This window comes from Martes martes, assembly GCF_963455335.1.
Source record: "Martes martes genome assembly, chromosome: 7".
In the NCBI taxonomy this organism is placed as follows: domain Eukaryota; kingdom Metazoa; phylum Chordata; class Mammalia; order Carnivora; family Mustelidae; genus Martes; species Martes martes.
The window spans coordinates 82,145,012-82,164,025 of record NC_137894.1 but is presented as its reverse complement, the minus strand read 5'-3'; the positions used below and the strand labels follow the sequence as shown (position 1 = coordinate 82,164,025).

Sequence of the window (19,014 nt, the reverse complement as noted above, 5' to 3'; positions counted from 1 at the left end):
TTTCTCTGATGATGAGTGATGTTGAGCATCTTGTCATGTGTGTATAGGTCACCTGGAGGTCTTTGGGAAAAATCCATTCAGTTCCTTTGCTCCTCTTAATTGGATTATTATGTTTGCTTCATATATTTAAATATATTTACTTTATATATTTAAAAATATATTTAAATACAAATACATTTTTACTTGATACTGAGTTCTGGGAGTTCTTTATGTATTTTGGATATTAACACCTTATCAGATACATGATTTGCAAACATTTTCTCCCATTCAGTAGGCTGCCTTTTCACTTTGTTGACAATTTCCTTAACTTCTTGATAGGGATGCTTAACATTTATTTGCAATTATTTCTCTTTTCTAATACATGTTTATAGGGTTATATAGTTCCTGGTAAGTAATGCTTTAGCTGAATCCTACATGTTTTGATATAAAGTATTTTTGTTATTGTTCAGTTATTTTCTCGTTTCCATCATAATGCCTCCTTTATGTTTTTCTTAATTTCCAAACATATGGTGATTTTCTTTTTTTTTTTTTTTTAAAGATTTTATTTATTTATTTGACAGAGAGAGAGATCACAAGTAGGCAGAGAGGCAGGCAGAGAGGGAGGAAGCAGGCTCCCTGCTGAGCAGAGAGCCCGATGTGGGGTTCGATCCCAGGACCCTGGGATCATGACCTGAGCCGAAGGCAGAGGCTTAACCCACTGAGTCACCCAGGCGCCCCAAAAGGCCATCTTTTGACCTTCATTGCTCCTTGCACATTCCAGCACAAGGATGAGAAAACACAAGAAACCAAATGCAGGAAAAGCTAGAAGCATCAATATCGTCGGGGGGATGCAATGTGGTCCTTTAAACCTTTGGCAAACAGCTGACAAGTGAAGATTCCAGCTACTCCACATACCCAAAGACAGAAGCAATCCCAGAGGGAAGTGGAAGTACTTCACAGTCAAAAACAGAACCAATTCTGGCTGCACAGGCAATACATGGACGATCTTTATCCCATTTGTTGCAAGGCAGTGTCTTCTGTGAAACCATTATCTCAGAGGCATCCTCTGAACTGTTCTTCAACATCAAATACCTCTAAGAAAAAGTCGAAAGTCCTCTGAAATGAACAACTCAGAGAACAAATCAGGAGCTTCCCAAATGAACTTTACCATCAGAGAACAGTGAGAAGGTTTATGGCAACATTCGTGCCTGACATGGATGGAACTGGGAAAACTTCTTAATGGAAGCTGGGCTGGTAATGAGAACCCAACGTGGTATGACTCAGCAGCCACCATGTATCTGGAGACATGACACACTCCCAGCCAAGGACTCTGAATATTGCCTAATGTGAGCAACTGGAAACTGAGAGCTACTACAAAGAAAACATCAAGTCATCACAGGAAGATAATCACAGATACCATCTACCCACACCAGGCACTCTGGTCCATACTTTACAGTCATTCTCTGTTGCAACCTCTTGACCCAGTAATGGTAGGTGTTGTTATCTCGACCTTACAGATTGAGAAGCCAAGATTCGGAGAAGCTGGGTGACTCATTCAAAATCTCATAACTATTGATGTTGGAACCAGATCTCCCTGGTTCCAAAGTGTGATTTTTGTTTAACCATTTTGTTATGGTTTTTTTTTTAACCCACTGGTGTGCAAAAGGATCTGGGGGAGGAAACTGTTCCTGAAAGCCAGAGCACTTTTTTTTTCTTTTAAAGACTTTGTGAAACAGAGCTCTTAAGAAAAAAATAATAAAATGTTACTAAAAATTTTTTTTCTTGATAATATTTAGTTGACCAGAAATTTTTTAAAAAATTTGACATTTATATTCCCATATAATGTAGTCTAAACTTTTATAAAACCAAAAATTTCCAAACTACAAACTTATACCTATAATTACATTGGAAGACTGAAACATACCTCTCTTACAAACTAGTAGAACAAGAAAAAAAAATAAACACTGTATCAATAATTTGAACATGATTTATAAATCTAACCTAATTTGCATATATAGAATACAGAACATAATAACTGAAATATTGAACCTTTCAAATTCACATAGAACACTTATAAAGCTGACCATTTGCTGGGCTTTAGCAAGCCACAACCAATGTCTAAGGATTGAAATGTTTAGATTCAATATGTTCTCTCACCAAAATGAAGTTAGGCAAGAAATAAATAGCCAAAAATAACTAGAAAATCACCATATGTTTACAGAGTGTCTGGGTGGCTCAGTGGGTTAAGCTTCTGCCTTCAGCTCAGGTCATGGTCTCAGGGTTCTGGGATGGAGCCCCGCATCGGGCTCTCTGCTCAGCGTCTCATGCAGCTTTGGGAGCAAACTCACCTTCTCTGTGGAATAAAGCCTCAGTTATAGACTTCATTACTTTCTTTTTCTTGGAATGAGTATCTTTTTTAAAAATAAAGACCATCACACAAGAACCACTGTGAATTATCAGAGAGGTCATGCCAACCAATGTCAATTAATTTCCCTGGGGAAAGATGTCTGTAAGAGTTCAAGAAGTCCTTGATACATATGCCCAGTGTGTCTGGTGCGAGTGCCTGCAGTGTCTTCTGCGACCGCAGTGTTTGGTCCAGAGCGTAGGCTGCAGGGTGAATCCATGTGGTGCACGTAAGAAGAGGGGACAGGGTAGATTCCACAAAGGTAAGACTTTGCCTTAAGTTCTCTTGTTTGGTACTCATTTGAGATGAATGGTGAAGCAATTATCATTTTTCAAAGGAAGAGAGTACCAATCAGTGTCAAATATCAGGCTGTTCCTTGGAAAGAAGCCTTTCCTTTTTCATTTCCTTCACTGTCACATTTCTGGAAAGGGTAGCCATTTGCTGTGATTGTTGGCCAAAACCATTTGGTACTTGAGTCCTTACCTAATCTTTGTTTGACATTGGGTAATGTTAATTCTTCTTAAAATCATTTTCTTCTCTGACTGCTGGGACACAGTTCTCTTTACCCTTCTGGTCTCTTACTTTTCCAGTTTCTGTCAAAGGTTCATATTCCTCTGATCACTCCTTTGACACCCCCTAGCACTCCATTCCTGGCCCTTTACTCATCCTTTGTTTTCCTAGGCAATGGCCGCTGGACTGACGACTGTCCCTACTGTCTAAGAGCTGTTGTCTCTGATGCTGTATTTTATTTATTTATTTATTTATTTATTTATTTATTTATTTATTTATTTGACAGAGAGACATAGTGAGAGAGGGAATACAAGCAAGGGCAGGGGGAGAGGGAGAAGCAGGTTTCCTGCCAAGCAGGGAGCCCGATATGGGCCTCAATCCCAGGACACTGGGATCATGACCTGAACTAAAGGCAGATGGTTAATGACAGAGCCACCCAAGCGCCCCTCTGATGCTATATTTTTAAAACAGTTTCTTTCCAGAAATCTAGAACTATTTTCTGGTGGCTCACTGGACATTTCTGCCAGGATTCCCCATAAATACTTAAAATTTACTACATCTAAAATGGAATTCTTTAACTCCTCCTACACTTTCATTCTCTTAACACTTTTCTTTCTCTTGTATTCTCCGTCTTGGTAAATTGCAGCCATCTACCCAAACCAGGGACCTGGGAGTCATCTCTCACTCCGTTCTTTCCACTATTTTTCTCCATATCTAACCTGTCACTAAAACCTCTTCCTTGAGGTCCTCAAATCCACCCCTTTCCTTCTACCCCCACCCCTGCCTTCACCCAGGCCCTCATTCTTTATCACATGGGATATTACTATAACCACCTCCTAACTGCCTCTATTTAATCTAGGCTGTCCTTCAAACTGCCATCAGAGTGACCTTTCCAATACAAAAACTCTATTATGTTACTTCTCTGAATAAAATCCTTTAAACTTCCCATTGCCTATAGGATGCCATTCAGACTCCTTGGTGTAACATTCAGGGTAGCTCCCTAGCTGGGCTGCTGCTTGTCTACATGGCTCTTTTGTATGAACAAAAAAAAACCATGTTGCCTCCCCCCCAATCCCCCCGGGGCACATGTGGCCCAGCAGATGCAGAAGGAGGGCTTGGAGAGTGGAACGTGCCTTTCTGAGAGAATGAGGTACCCCTTCCATTGGGAGGCTGCAGCTCTGCATGTGGGCACAGGGCTTGGCTTAGCAAAGCTTGGACTAAACCCATTTCATGAACTTGTCCGCTGACCTATTTCCACGTCTACACACGTCCCTAGATGTGGCCATACTCCAGCATAGTGAATTATTTGCAAGCTTTGTCTTTCCTCCATGATATTGATGATATCTTCTAGGAACCCCCTTTCCTCTAGCACCCATGATTCATTCCTTCTTGTCTTTCAAGACTTGCTTTAAGTATCATCTCCTCCTGGGAGGCTTCTCCGCCCTCATAGCCTGAATGACTTGCCATCACTCAAGGCATCCCTAACACACGGTCTATATGTCTGCCGCATCACTTTGTCATACTGTTGGAATGATTAACTTTTACATTTGTCTCCCTCTGTACTTGGTGAACAACTTAAGGGCAGAGGGTAATATTTTATTCATCTTTATATTCCTGGCTTGGTTTGGAGAGATTCTCACTAAATTAATCGTAGGGCAGCTGCCGGAAATGAGGCAGAACGGGAGAGTCTAGGCTTAGACAGAACTACAGGGCTTCCGTGTGTCGTAAACAATTAAGAAAATAATAGGGCTATGTAGCAAGGCAAAACCAATGCCAAACACTCCAGAAAGAATCATCATTTATTTATGAGCAAAGGCAGAAATATGAAGAGGGTAAATGCTGACAGTAAACGAGGAAAGCATTGGTCTTTCAAGAAGCATATTAAGGGCCTCACGGCAAAGTTAGAGCTGGCCAGACGTCGGAGACGGCTCTGATGGAAACAGGGCAGATGACTAAGAACAAACTTGAATTAAGCCGAAGAGCAGAAACGGGAGCTTCTGTTTAAAACCCACTTGTGCAATTGACTGGATGTTCGACCTCTGGGCATCATTAACCTCTGTGTCTTAGTTTCCACATCTGTAAAGTGGAGATAGTAGTGCTTCCCGACTTCAAAGAATTAAAGATTAATCAATGTCGGGGAGAATGTCTCTAACTTGGGCAAATCTATGTAAATATCCAGAGTGGCATGCAGGGAAGTGAGGTGTAAATACGAAAGAAAAAAAAAAAAATCTGAGCTTCCTTTTCATGTATTCCAAAGGTTAAAAATGAAAAAAAAAAAAAAAATTGCTCCTGTCCTCATCCTGGAAAATGCCAGCAAGGAAAGAGCAGTTAGATGTGCGTATTTTGGAAAGAAGTCATGTTAATGGTTAGACGTCTTTTATTCTTCCGCATGACTGCAACGTGCCAACATTACGTGAGGGTCACACACATATGGGAGGTAGGAGACCTATCTTAACAAAATTTTGTGAAAAAGCTGTGACTCCAGAGCAGAGGTTTGTGAATTTGGGCTTGGGACCGAGGCCTCCTGGGTGAATCAGTGTGAACCGGAGGGAGCTGCTCATGCTGGGAGCACTGGGCCCGTGATCACGGTTAGTGTTTGCGCTGGAGCGGGTTATGAACTTAGGGCTTCCGGGAGCTTCCTTATTTCTTCCTTTTCCCTATCCATTGCCCATCTCCCCTCTACCAGGTGGGTGGCCCTCCCATGCGATCCCCAAATTAAAATGTTAAGAATTCACAGTAGGCCCCTCCCCAGCTTTCTAAAAAAGAGTAGACTTCCCCAGAGGGTCTTCAATGGGTTGGCTGGCTTGAGGGCCTCATGAGGCCAAGAGGGGTGATGGGTGGAGAGGAGGGAGGTAGACAGCCAAGAGACGTCAAATAGCCCCATAGCAGAAAATAAAACAGACACCAGAGGAGCTCTGGTGGTGCAGGAGGGAGGGAGACAGGCCCCAGGCTGGGAGTGGGGAGGGGGCTGGGCTGGCAAAGGAGAGGTCCAAGCACCAGAGTTGGGGCCTTTGTGTGGGGGAGGAAGGGTGAGGAGAGATTTGGACTGCTTGGGAAGGTGGTGTCGTATCAGGGGAGAAAGGTTTTGAGGGGGATGTTTAGAACTTTTACAGGGTCATGGACTAGGAGGTGTGTCTGTCTCTCTTCGATTCCACTTCCTCTCCTTTTAATTAGTTTGTGTATCAAGATTGGTCTCAAGGCAGACCATTCAAGAAACTGGAAGATTTTTAAATGAGAGCGGTGGAGAGGGCAGTTGAGTTATAGATGGAATAGTCCGGCGTCCGTGAAGCCTTGAGCTGGTTTGCTGGTCACTTGGATGGTGGGATTTGGGGCTGATCAGATCTAGTTCAACTACTCCAGCAGTGTCTCCTACCCCTGTCCATGGTGCTCACTGCCGGACACTAGCCCTACCTTTTCTTAGACGCACTTGGACGTCAAGGAGAGGAGAATATGATCTAAGGTCAGGCGAAACACACCCACGGGCTGTCCTCAGAAGTGAGATGTTACTGGGGGACTGGGAAGTCTCAGATGCTTGGGTTGGTATCTCCCTATTGGAGATTTCAAATTACATTGTTTTGCCTGCCAAGCTCTCCAGTTAGAAACAGAGACTGCAAGGTTCTCTTGCATGAGGTGTCGATGGCAACCCTTACTGTATTATGGATTTGTCCATAACCCTGTTATTATGTACGACCTTCTATCTTGAGAGGATAATTTCTCTGTTGCTTTGCTCATCATTGGTTTTTCTTGTGAATTGTGCGATGAACGTGTTATCCAAGAAGTAGGCCTATGACCTTCAGTGATGTTAAACAACAAAGTAAAGTAGTTGGAGACGCTTTTTGTACTGTTACAGTGTTTGGAAATGTTAACCTTATGGTAGAGTCCCAGCAGAATGGTTCAGATCAGACTCATATCCTGAGCAGCTGGAGCCCTGATGTGTATACAGACTTAGGTAAGGTATGGAACGCCCTTTCCAGGCGCTGTACCCACCTCACTGGCCTCTCCCACCGGAGGGAGGAAGCTGGAGGTTGGGTCCCAGCTGTCTGCACACGGGTGGTCATTATTTAAAAGAGAGTTTACGTTACCATACTGCTGCTCTTTCCTTGGCTTTCAGAGATGAACTCCTTTTTCTTTATTGGTATTGCTCAAAATGGAATAATAGAATAAACCTCGTGCCTGCTTTTATCTCCTGAATAAGAACTCTTTGGTGACACTTCTTTGGGGGAGTCTGGGATAATTAATTTGCTCCCCCCTCCATCTTTCTCGATGCATTTAATTTAAACTTTCTTAATGAAAACTCATCTCTCATAAATGCCGGGTTGGCCCATTTTGTGTATGCCCACTCTGTCCTGCTTTGAGTGATGTGTAAATAAGAGGCAATCTGGTGATGAGTTTTGCTTGTGTGGTGTGGAAGGGTGGAGAGGGGGGAGGGTTTGATGAATAGAGGCAACCAGAAAGTGTACTTGATAATAACATGGCCATGATTGATGTTGTAATTCCTGAAAAATTATCATTGTGATATAATTATTTGTTTATGAACTGTGCCCTGAGACTCCCAAGTTTGTGATTATTCATGGCACAGATAAAACTCTAAAGTCAATAATTCATCAAGGGTATAATGGTTTTGTTTGGGGGAGGTGTGGGGGGGTCACATGGGTATTACATCCTGTTTCTGACACTTCCGCTATAAATCTGAAAACTCCTTCAGTACAAGGAAGAGCCACCTCCTTACGCTCTGCTTTTTTTTTTTTTAAGTAGCTTTAATAGTTTGCATGCATTTTGAAAACCGAAACTAATTTTACTTTTCTAGAACAATTCTTTCAACACAGGAATGTAGTCTGAGTCATTCCTACTGGTGGATCTTGTGACTGCCAGATAGGGAGAGATGAACGGAAAGGTGAAAACAACTGTGCTTTGTTTCCAGAAAAGTACAGGACGGTTTTACACTAATCTCTTTGATTTTGATCCATGCAAGGGGACAAAGGGAGACAAAAGGAGGCCCCATCATTTTCGGAGAGTTCATGAGTCTGGCCTCATGATTCCTTCTTGAATTTTGAGTGGATGATTTTACTCATACATAGCAAGAGTCTTGGCATCTCTAACCCCATTCTGTCCCCATAGATGGACTGATATGGTAATTTGTCCAGTTTTGCCCATTTCCTTCTCATGGTTGGTTTTTCCCTGCCTCAGCCCACTGGGACTTTTGTTGTGGATGTATTGTGTGCCAGAAAGCTTTCAGAGACACCAGGGGCCAGGCTCACCTCTCCAGCAGGGCTAGAGGTGAAGTGGTCTCATGGAGCATGTCAAGTACAATGAGAACGAGAAACGTGTTTTCACAGGGACAGGCTCTAGCTCACCTTCCATGCCTAATGAACTAGTGAACTTCTTTCCTCAAACTGCTTTTCACCTAAGCACATGGCAACATTACATGAGGGTCACACACATATAGGAGGTGGGAGACCTATCTTAACAAAAGTTTGGGGAAAAAAACCGAGGCATTCTGGTTGACCAGAAGCTCAAGATGAGATAACAATTTGATCTGGCTGCTAAGAAAGTGACTGTCTTCTCAGGCTGTTTTAATTAAGAGCTCAGAGTCCTGGGCCACCTCGCTGGCTCAGTCAGTAGAGCATACAACGCTTGACGTTCAGGGTTGTGAGTTCAAACTCCATGTTGGATGTAGAATTTACTTAAGAAATTTTTACCCCCCGCCCCCAAACAAACCTCAGAGTCGTGAGCAAGAGATGTACTGGGACTTCTTCCCATGTTGGCACCAGATCACACATGGAGATCTATGATTGGCCCCAAGTGCCATATTTTAATAAGACCTCTTAGAGGTTGAATTATGTCCTGAAAAAGTTATAGTTGGAACCTCCAATACCTCAGCATGTGATATTAATTTCATTTCCTTCTCATAATAAAATACCATAAATGTAATTAGTGAAGGTGCAGTCATACTCGAGTAGGGAGAGCCCATAATCCAGTATGACTGGTGTCCTTATTGGAAGAGGAGAGACACAGTGGGGAGAATGCCATTCGAAGACCTAGAGACACAGAGGGGGCAGATGGCCTGTGACGATGGACGCAGAGATCGGAGTGATGAATCTACAAGTCACGGGGTGCCAAGGATTGCTGGATTGCTGGTAACTTCTAGAAGCTAGGAAGAGCCTCTCCTTCAGAGCCTGCAGGAAGGAACCAACCTTGCCAGCACCTTGAAGTCCGGTTTCTAGCCTCCAGAGCTGTGAGAGAATAGATTTGTTTCCAGGCACTCAGTTTGTGGTAAGTAAGCAGTCCTAGAAAAGCAATACAGGGGCCCTGACAAATTCTGATGTACCCGGAGGAGAGTGCCCAGCCTGGGGAAGACATCTGCCACAGAGCCACTGGAGGGACAGCTGGAACAGCAGGTGATAACCTAGAGAGTTACCGAACTCTGGTGACCATCTTCATATTTCTGAAGGCCACTCAGAGAGCAGAGGGCTCCACTGAACTGCAGAGGCAAGATTCCAGCTCAGCCGCCTCTGAAAATTACAACTGTCTGATAGTGGGCTAGGAAGACCCTTACCACTTGAGTTAAGGAGACATGATTTCTACACAAGAGTTGCTAAGATTCATGGGATGATACCCGAGTTTATAGCTCATCAGTGAGGATTTGTTATTAAATGGTACCTACTTGAGGATCTAAGACCATTTACTTGGTGGTCCTTGTCATAGATGTCAAAGCTTACTAAGTTGGCAACTGCTTGGGATCTTCTAATTCCCTTCTCTATTTGATTTGCCTAGTTTATTGCTGTATGCAGAATAGATTGTGTTATGGACACATACACACATCCTGCAGCCAACATTTATTGATGGCCAACTCTGTGCCAGCTGTATGGACTACCCAGGAAGGCAGGAATGAACAAACTTGTTGCTTTGTCCACTTTTGCTATTTTGTCCACTTTGCTATATTTGCTATCCTTTCTTGATAGAAACTCAAGCTATCCTGCCATTACCACATGGACATTTCTAGTGGAATCTTTGCCTCTTGATAAGTTGTTTCATTTCCTTTCTTCCCTTCCTTCCCTCATTCCCTCTTCTTCCCTCCCTTCCTCTCCTTTCCTTCCTTCTTTCCTCTCTCCCTCCCTTCCTTCTTCTCTCTCCCCCCTTCTTCTTCGTCTTACGTGTCTTCACCCATCAGTGTTCTGCTGATCTTTACCGAGCATAGACTATCTGTGAGTTACTGAGCTAGGTACTAAGAGAGGACATGAAGATGAACAAGCCATTGTTTGTATTCATGGGGGTTTACCAAGTCAGCCCCCCTTCTTTATAATGATTTCTTAGGAGAGATGGAAAAGCAGGAGCAGTGAAGGCTGATCACTTACCTTAGCACACCAGAGTCATTTTGTAAGCCTGCTGGTTGTCATTCTTCAGGAATCGTGCTCAAGAACAAGGTTTGCCTTTCATCACTCTATGATATGAATGACTGGCAAAGGTAATTTTCTTTATCTCCTAAGTCCTACACTCTTTCTTCTTTTTGAACCTGGTTAATCATCATCTTAGCCTGAACAGACTATCTTCTGGGCTTCACAATATACATTAGGTTTTACCTTCGATGTAGCGCACAGATCTGGTTGACTTCAAATTATTTTAAACGTGCTCAGTGTAAATCCGCTTTGTCTAGGAGTAGGCAAAGATGGGGGTCAGAACACCAATCTGCAAGGACTAAAATCAGTTTCTTTAGGCTCAGCTGATACATAGCTTCCCTCTTGTCCCACCTGCTGCCCTTTCTGAGACTTTTTTTTTTCCTTGTTCTTTATGGCCAGATAAACAAGTCTCAGTATGGGCTGGGAAAGAGAAGAGGCTGGGTGCAGAGAGCTGGCTGCAGATCCCTGTTCTGTCCATGACCTGCACGTCGGAGTCTCGACACATTGCCTGGCTGCCGGCCTGGCGCGGGAGAGGTCCTGCGCCTCTGGGAGCTCCGGGCCCTGGCTTGGCTGCCAGCCCCGCAGCCGGGGAGGGGGCAGGGCTTCCTGACTGTCAGTGGTACTGAGCCCAGAGCTCGCTTGCTCTCTTTTGGGCCCAGAGAGGTTTTAATTTCATTAGTGACATATTTTAGCATTGATGGGTACAAATAAAGGCCAGGGAACTTGCTAATACTAAGGGAGGCTTGAGCTTGGGTAAGAATCCAGGATTTCCACTACTTCTACTACAGAAGCTCCAGATGCTTCAGGATTTCTTTGCATCCATCCCCAGCCAGCTTCTTCTTTTCAACTCTCATTGCCGCTCCCTCCAGATCACAGGGCTGTTGCGGTGTCCAAGAATAAAGTGTTATGGCCAACAGACATTGCCACCAGGCAACAGAGGTTCAGCCCTAGTTCCACACTGCTATAAGTGCCCCTCTGCCTCTGCAGATCCTCCCCTATGGATAGTTCTGGATGCTATCACTAAGAGCCAACGTCAGCAGCACCTACCAGACCAAATACCTTGGGGAGGCTGCCTTCAGCACTCACTCCCTTCAGGATTAAGCTTCCAGCTTCAACAGTGTTTTGACTTACTCTATTCTTCTGACTCTCAGAGCAAAAGAGAAAGAAACTTTGGAAGAGTGTTGGGAGAACCCAATTCGGCATTCTTCCTCACCTTCTCCCTATTTCAAATTTTTAAGTATTTATTTCAAGGACCTGTAGAGGACACCGTACAGAAATTGAGGGCCCCACAACTTTAACCACGTTTCCAGGTCTGCCGATCTGACGCAAGCCTCCATTAGTAAAAAGCACCCTCAAACTGGCAAAGGTCACGGAGGGCTTAAACTAGGGAATGACCTTTACAACACCTGGTGGTTCTCCGGCAAAAGCGTTTGCCTTTTGCTTCGGCTCAACCCATACCCCTTTCTTCCTTGCCTAGAGAGCACAGAATTAACAGGAGACCCATCTATATCCTTCTCTGAGAGATAGCAAGCTGAAGTTTTCTTTCTTTTCTTTCTTTCTTTCCTTTTTTTTTTTTTGTTAGCCAGCTGACCTGCCTTCAAACCTGACAGGCTGTAAGGCTGTGCGTCGACCTAACTAATAACACAGCCCGACCAGGACTTACTCTGTCTGGAGAAAGAAAATACATATTTAGTATAAAGAGAAGATATAAGCAATGGAACGGTTGGTTATACATTATAGATTGTAATAAATGAAAATATCGAGTGCATTTTCAATGATTAATGGGTGAAAACTGTCATCACATACCGTGCATTAATCAAGAAAAAATGCACACTTCCCATAGTGGTTAACGTGCAGGCCCATTGTTCAACTTTGATAATGTGCATAATAATGCTTAGTATGACAATGAGTTGGGGTAGTTGAAAATTTAGGATGGTTGCAAGTTTGGTGTAGTATTTGGATTAGCATCTTAATCTGTGCCTTGTCGGCCTCATTGCGACACAAGCTATGCATTTTTTTTTCCAAAACTAGCAAAAATACAGATGCATCTTTTTTTTTGTAACTTTTTTTTTTTAAATCAAGAGTAATGACCAAGGTACCTGCTTAAACAAATACTACCAGCATTCATTAGTTAGGATGGTTACATGTAAAAGAAATGATGCGAGATAGTAACAAATTCAAGAGAAGTTTATTATGAAAATGGCACCTGCGGATGAAAAAATTAAGTTACATAAAGACAACCATGTGTGTGACATGTATGAGAATCTACAAAAGTATAAAAAGAACCCTGTTGTAAATGAAGTATGTACATTTCTGATTTGCAGCATTATCAATGGTCAATGAAAAAAAATGTTTCAAAATAAGCCAGGCACTCAGGAAGTTAGGTCCGGTTAGCTTCACACAAAACAAATGTACCATAGCTGTCGCTTTGTAATGTTTTAATTTTTTTTTTATATATATTGTAGAGTTGGTAACACTGCTAAGATTTTTTACGAACAGAATATCCCTTTCCCCATTATTCAGCTACTTGGCACCAGTCTCCTCATAAAAGTTTTCATATATTTGTACAAGAAATAGTTAAAAACACAGACACAGTCTTCACAGGTAATGAAGTGTTTTTTTTTTTTCATTTTGTAATTTTAAACACTATGGATTTAGACAGCAGCTGTGATTATCTGTTAGTTTAAATCACCAGAAATCATTTTGACACAACACAGAAACATTTATAAAAGAAAAAAAAAAAACAGCTGTCTAGCTGTTCTTTGTAGCTGATAGGTGCATTCCTTTGATTGTTCGATAGCTAGAGTAGAGCTTCCAAAATTAATCTTTAAATATCCTGACTGGCCTTCTTCACCTTCGAAACCTCCTTATATCCTTCAAGTAAGCTCACTGTTAAAATTTGTGGCGTTTCGCTTTGTTTACTTATTATTCCACAGTGATGTGGGCCCAACTCTCGGAATCAAAGGTCCTAGAGGAAACCACTCAACACAGTGATATTCAAAGGACAGCCGAATTACAGTATTAGCATTGCACACATAAACAAATATATAGGACAATTCTATATTCCATTATCCCCTCCCCTTTTGTTTTTAAAAAGTGTTGGTTGACCTTTGAAATAATTTTCTGTCTCACTGGTAATTGCTTTGTATGTATTGCTCCATCAGCCAACCTGGAAGGAAACCAAAGAAAAGCACCCACTGCTTATATAGGTAGAGCACAAGGGACTCTGGGAATGTTAACAACTGAGGCTATATGGCATCAATTTATTTAATATATCTGAGCAGTATTCTTCAGTGCTTCGTGGCGCACTCCAGAAGAAAAAGTCATACCCAGAACTCCACTGTGGGAAAAAAATGGCTCCATTAACCTTGAGCTAGTTAAGAGTCTTTTTATCTCTGAGAATGAAGAAGATTTTGGAGAAGGGGCAGGGTGGGGGAGGGGAGGAGAGATGGGGAAGGAAGAGGGGAAAGGAGAGGGAGGGAAAAAAGGAAAGGTTGGGAGAATATACACCAGCAAAGCAACAGCAGGAATTTTAAAAAGTGGAACGGAAGATTCACAGACAGTAGAAGCAGCTTAGGGTGACATTACGGAGGAAGGCCACCACACAAAACTCACTAACCCCCAAGAATCACTGATTCACTAGGACTGCAGGAATGGGACTGGACCACTCCGGACTAGAGATAGAGCACAGAGAAGACAAAGGACAAAACAACTACATTAGCTTAGTATATACTGCATATAGCAACACACATTGAAACTGCAATGGGACTGACAGCCAAGGACACGTACACATTGCACACATTACAGTTCTCACATCTGTTATTAGATGCCTTAAAAACAGCTGCCAAAGATGGAGTGGAAGAAGAATTTATACTTGACAGTCATTTGGAGTGTTTGACACTACACTGATTTCTGGCAACAAAGACAAAATAGGAGATTTTTTTCTTTTTCTTTTTTTTTCTTTTTTTCTTTTTTTTCTTTTTTTTTCTCTTTTTTACTTAATGTGCGGTTTTCAGTTGCAGTTATCTGTTTGAAGCTTATTAACCCATTCTTTAGTTTTAAACCGTACTGGTTTCCACCTAGAAAGAAGAGAACCAAAGGGGAAAAAAAATGCCATCAAATCAAATCAGTCCCCCAGAATACAACCTTCCTTTTTTTTTTGTAGCAAGAAATGAAAAAAAAAAAAAAATCAAAAACATGTTAAATATCTTTTCCTTCTTTTACTCTGAAGTGTTACTGAAGTTGTAAAAATTAGCCTCAGTTAGACTGAGAAAAGGAAAAAAAAACAGCTCAAAAAAAGGCAGTATGTATCTAAACTGCTCCTCAAATCAGTTTGATTGAGTTTTCCAAAAGCCCCTTTAAAAAGGGCTTTACTGACCCATTAAATTTAATGTGAGGCTATGTTTGTTAGTTGGGAGGTAAAAAATTTTAAGTCCTGCAGCAAACGTTAATGAGGGCTTTGTCTTAACTAACCAAGGAGACTGCAGCAGCGGACTCCAGACCAGGACAGAACACATTTTTTTTCCAAAACCCAGCCCAGGAGCTGCATTTTGTATGAAGACATTACAGATTAATAAATGATAGCACCATGGTTTTAGAAATTAAGTTAATGTTTCAGTAATTAACATTTAGTCCAACTTTTTTTTTTTTAAACATTCTAGTCACAGGCCAGAAATTAAGTTTAAGAACCCAAATTATTTTTATGTGCAAGTAAGAAAATCTTAAAATCTTAACCATAAAAAGAGAATTAAATTCTGCATAAAATTCTAAAATACTATCCCCCTATTTTTTTTTTAAAGGAATTAGGAACCAAAACAAAACAAAAGAAAAACCACCCCATTTCATTTGACTTAGTCAAACAGGGCACATTGTTTATGCTTGTCTCTTTCAATCTTGATCATATCAAGATCTTGCTGAAGAAACCCCATGGTTGTCACTTGAGAAATCTCTTGACCACAAGACTGAGTATTCTATGGCAGAGGCATATGCACATTAAAGACATCTTAATAAAGATGCAAAGGAAAGCAAAACAACCCAACACACATCTCAGAAGAAGACAAAATGGCAGGCAACTGGTCATCTGACTCTCTGAAGGCAAAAAATAAACATATCTTTACAGGAAAGAATAAGTCAAGTTAAAAAAAGAGGGGGTGGGACGGGGGCCGTCGTGGTGAGAGAGGACGCTGACCTGCTCGAATTCAAAGTGCTAGAATTAAAAGGTCTAAACGAAAACGCCGACGATGCCTCCGGGCGGAGCCCTGGCCCGCGCTGGGCGGCGCCTCAGTCCTCCTTGCGCTCCAGAGTCTGTGCCGCGTGGATGCCGTTGCTGTAGACGGGGAAGGGCAGCGTGGAGAAGAGTCCCTCGGCCGTGGTGAACACGTTGCCGGCGGGCATCTGCGTCAGGCTGGCGGCGCTCACGGCGCCCCCGAACGGTCCCGACATGTTGAGCCGGTGCACGTGGTGGTAGAGCATCTCCATGGGCGTCTTGGGGTCGAGGCCGAAGCCGGGGCTGTTAACGTCCACGAAGTTAACAGCGTGCGCATTGGGCAGCAGATTGCCCTGCATGGCCAGGGTCACCTCTGCGGGCGCGTAGCGGATGGTGCCGGTGGTGTAGACCCTCTGCGCGGCCGTGCTGGTGGCGGCCAGGGTCCCCGTCACCCTGTGCACCAGCGGGAGCACGACGTTGCCCGCCTGCAACCTCTGCAGCGCCTCCAGGTCCCCAGTGTACAGCAAGGAGTTGGACGCGCTGGGGCCGCCCCCGCTGCCGCCGCCGCCACCACCCCCGCCCCCGCTCCCACCGCCGCCGCCGCCGCCGCCGCCCCCGGGGTGCTTGTCCCGAGGGGACGCCGAGAGGGGGGGCGACAGCGGGTCGGAGGCGACGGGGGCCAAGGCCGAGGTGGCCGAGGCGCCGAACTGAGTCTTGCGGGCGGCAGCGCCGTCGGCGCCCGGCGGGGTGAGGACCGAGTCGGGGATGGCCACGTGCAGCCCCCCGCCGCCCCCGCCGCCCTGCGGGGATGGGAAGTGCTCGGAGCTGGGGGGCTTGGTCATGCTGTAGGGGGACTCGTTCCTGGAGATCTCCCGGTTGGGCGGGTAGTTCCAGATGCTGCTGTCGTTGTCGAAGTTGATGGGTTCCGAGATCTCCGTCTTGATCTTGAGCACCGAGGCACTATTGGGGGACGACAGCAGCCGCGGGGGCTCCACGAGGCCCGCGTCCAGGCCGCCGGGGCTCGACGCGCTGGACAGGCGCCGGCGGCTGGCACTGCCGCCCTTCTGCCGTTTCCGCCTCTTCTTGCGCTTCTGGTGCTTGCTGGAGGCCTGCGCTCCCGCCTCGCCCGCGCTGTCCGAGTCCTTGGCGCTGTCGGACGTGAGGGACTCGCAGTTCTGCAGCCGCAGGTCCGACTCGCTCTCCACGTAGCGCTCCACCTTGATCTGCATGGGGCCCAGCGCGCCGAAGCTGTCCTCGCCCGCCTTCGGGTTCTCAAAGTCCGAGTGCTCGAAGCTGTCGTCGCTGTCGCGGCTGTCCGGGTTGCTGGAGCTGTGGCCGTCGTCGTTGCAGTTCATGTCGTTGTCACACGCGTTGCCCGACTTCTTCCTGTCCGGTTCCGGGTCTTCGCTGTTCTCGGACTGGTTACCCTTCTCGTCGGACTTGGAATTCTCATTGTCCTCTGCGTGGGGCCAGTGGCCGGAGGTGGCATTGGGGAGAGAAGAGACAAAAGACATCAAATTAGCAGGGCAGGACCCATGTCCCCATGCCGGGGGATTGGGATGGGTGGGGTGGGGCAGGGCTGGGGAGGTGCGTTTCCCCACCTGAGCTGCTCCCCCACCTTAGTCACCTAAAGCCTGGACTTTTTCTCTCTGTCTGGGGGCCTCTATTAGCTGGGCCTTTACTCCAAGTGTGGTCTGTAGACCAGCAGCACTGGCATCACCTGGACGCTTGTTACAAATGCACAATCCCAGCTTTTCACCCAGGCCTGCTAAATCAGATTCTGTATTTGAACGAGATCCCCAGGTGATCGTTTGGCATATTAACATTGGAGAAGTCCTACAAAAATATTCAGGGCGTCAGAGTCAATAACCTGGAATAAGACATTAGTGACAGAAAAATGATGGTATGCAAGGTGACTTTCTACGGAGGTCTGCAACCCTCCGTGAGTGAATATTTGTTCATTATTGAAAACCACATTCCTAATTCCTGAAGTATTTTTCTCTATAGTGCTTAGCCACGCAGGAAATCAGATGGTGCTTATTTTTATTGACTTTGATCTATTCCCCCAACTAGAATATAGGCTCTGTGGGGGCAAGTCATGGAACTGTGGTCTTTTTTGTTCCCTGCTCCCGCACCATACATAAATAAGGAGCAGAGCCTGTCTATTCTAGAACTTCTGCCCTAGTAAAGAACTTTGAAATGAATTTAGTTTAGGATAAGAAAACAGTTAAGATCGTCTGTGCTTTGCATCTCCTCCCTCTTCCCTGAAGTTATGTCCAGGATAGAGGGATATGGGCGTACAAGCCTGGAGAGCAGGTGCCTTAGGGATGGAGAATGGTGGTGGGTGACCCCTAGCCATCTGGCACATTAGAGGGAGAATAGATTTTCCCAATAATACAGCTTAGAAGACTTAAGGAGGATGCTGAGTTTATGGCTCTGCTGTGGTGCTTTTGGATGGCAGCCTAGACTAGAACCTCAGGCAAATTGTGGAACTACTTCATTTCCATAGAAGAGGTTGGATTAGAAGAGGCTTAGGAGTCTCTGGAGCTGTAAGATTCTGTGAGTTCTGTGCTCGTCCCTGGCTCTAAGTGTGTCTGTGGAATGGGAGTTGGGGATTGGAGGAAAAATAAATTTTTAAATTAACTTTCTTTTGCCCCATAGAACTACTAGTAAGTCTACTTTCCAAAGATTCATTCACCAATGCCATTAAGTATCCCACTTTGGAGGCTCAACCCCAGCTTGGCAAGGATGTGAATATTTGGGGCTGAAAGATGCAGGCTGTCTTAGAGGTAGCGTACATAGCCCTGTTACTATTTAAAGAGCCCAAATCTAGCTAGGGGGTCGGGGCAGGACTCCTTCTGTGTGGTCAGTGGAGGGCCAACATGGAGCGATTGCTAAACAGTCAGTCTCTATTTGTGTATAGAAAGCATGTACACATGCATATGTGTATATATACATGATACACACATGCACGTATAGACACCACGTATGTGTATATATATACACACATCTATATGTGTGCACAGATGTATGTAGGCGGTATGTAAACACACACACGTGTGCTGAGAGAGACTCCGTATCAGCTCGCTGTGACCTATGTCTCTGTACCCATGGAACCATCGCTCTGCTCGAAGGGCTGCCCTCGGGCCCCCGCCCACCCCTCGTGTTTGGACAGGCAAGCCGTGAGCGCAGAACATGGAGGAGGAATACCTGTAATACCTGAGGTATCTTTAGAGTCTGATTCAGAGTCAGACGTCTCCGAAGATTCTGATGTTTTCTCAGGCAGGTGGGGGAGCTGTGCGATATCCATGGGTGTGTCCTTGTATTCGGGATTACTGCGGGGAGAGGGAGGCGTTCATCAGGAGGGCAGACACCCATTCTCGATGGTCTGCTGTGGACCATCTTCTCCCCACTCCCTGGCCCCAAATGTCTGGAGTTGAGAGAGTCTAAAAGCCACCACGAGAAAGCGTTTCCCAGCTCCCCATGGTACTTGTGTGGGAGCTGGGATTTCTCCGGCT

At 44.7% G+C, this 19,014-nt stretch overlaps 1 protein-coding gene across 12 annotated transcripts in view; it reads right to left on the bottom strand.

The window, feature by feature from the left end:
- Window positions 1–15,570: 15,570 nt before the first annotated feature.
- Window positions 15,571–19,014, bottom strand: part of NPAS3 (neuronal PAS domain protein 3) — a gene marked incomplete at both ends in the record, with an annotated part of 841,254 nt that continues 837,810 nt past the window's right edge. For 8 of the 12 annotated variants that reach the window (XM_080809073.1, XM_080809074.1, XM_080809076.1 and 5 more), the window contains 2 exons: window positions 15,571–16,955; window positions 18,707–18,831. In XM_080809073.1, the coding sequence (XP_080665199.1) occupies window positions 15,571–16,955; window positions 18,707–18,831 (1,510 nt within the window). The remainder of the gene's footprint in view (window positions 16,956–18,706; window positions 18,832–19,014) is intronic. The other 4 variants (XM_080809069.1, XM_080809075.1, XM_080809077.1 and 1 more) reach the window with 1 other exon arrangement.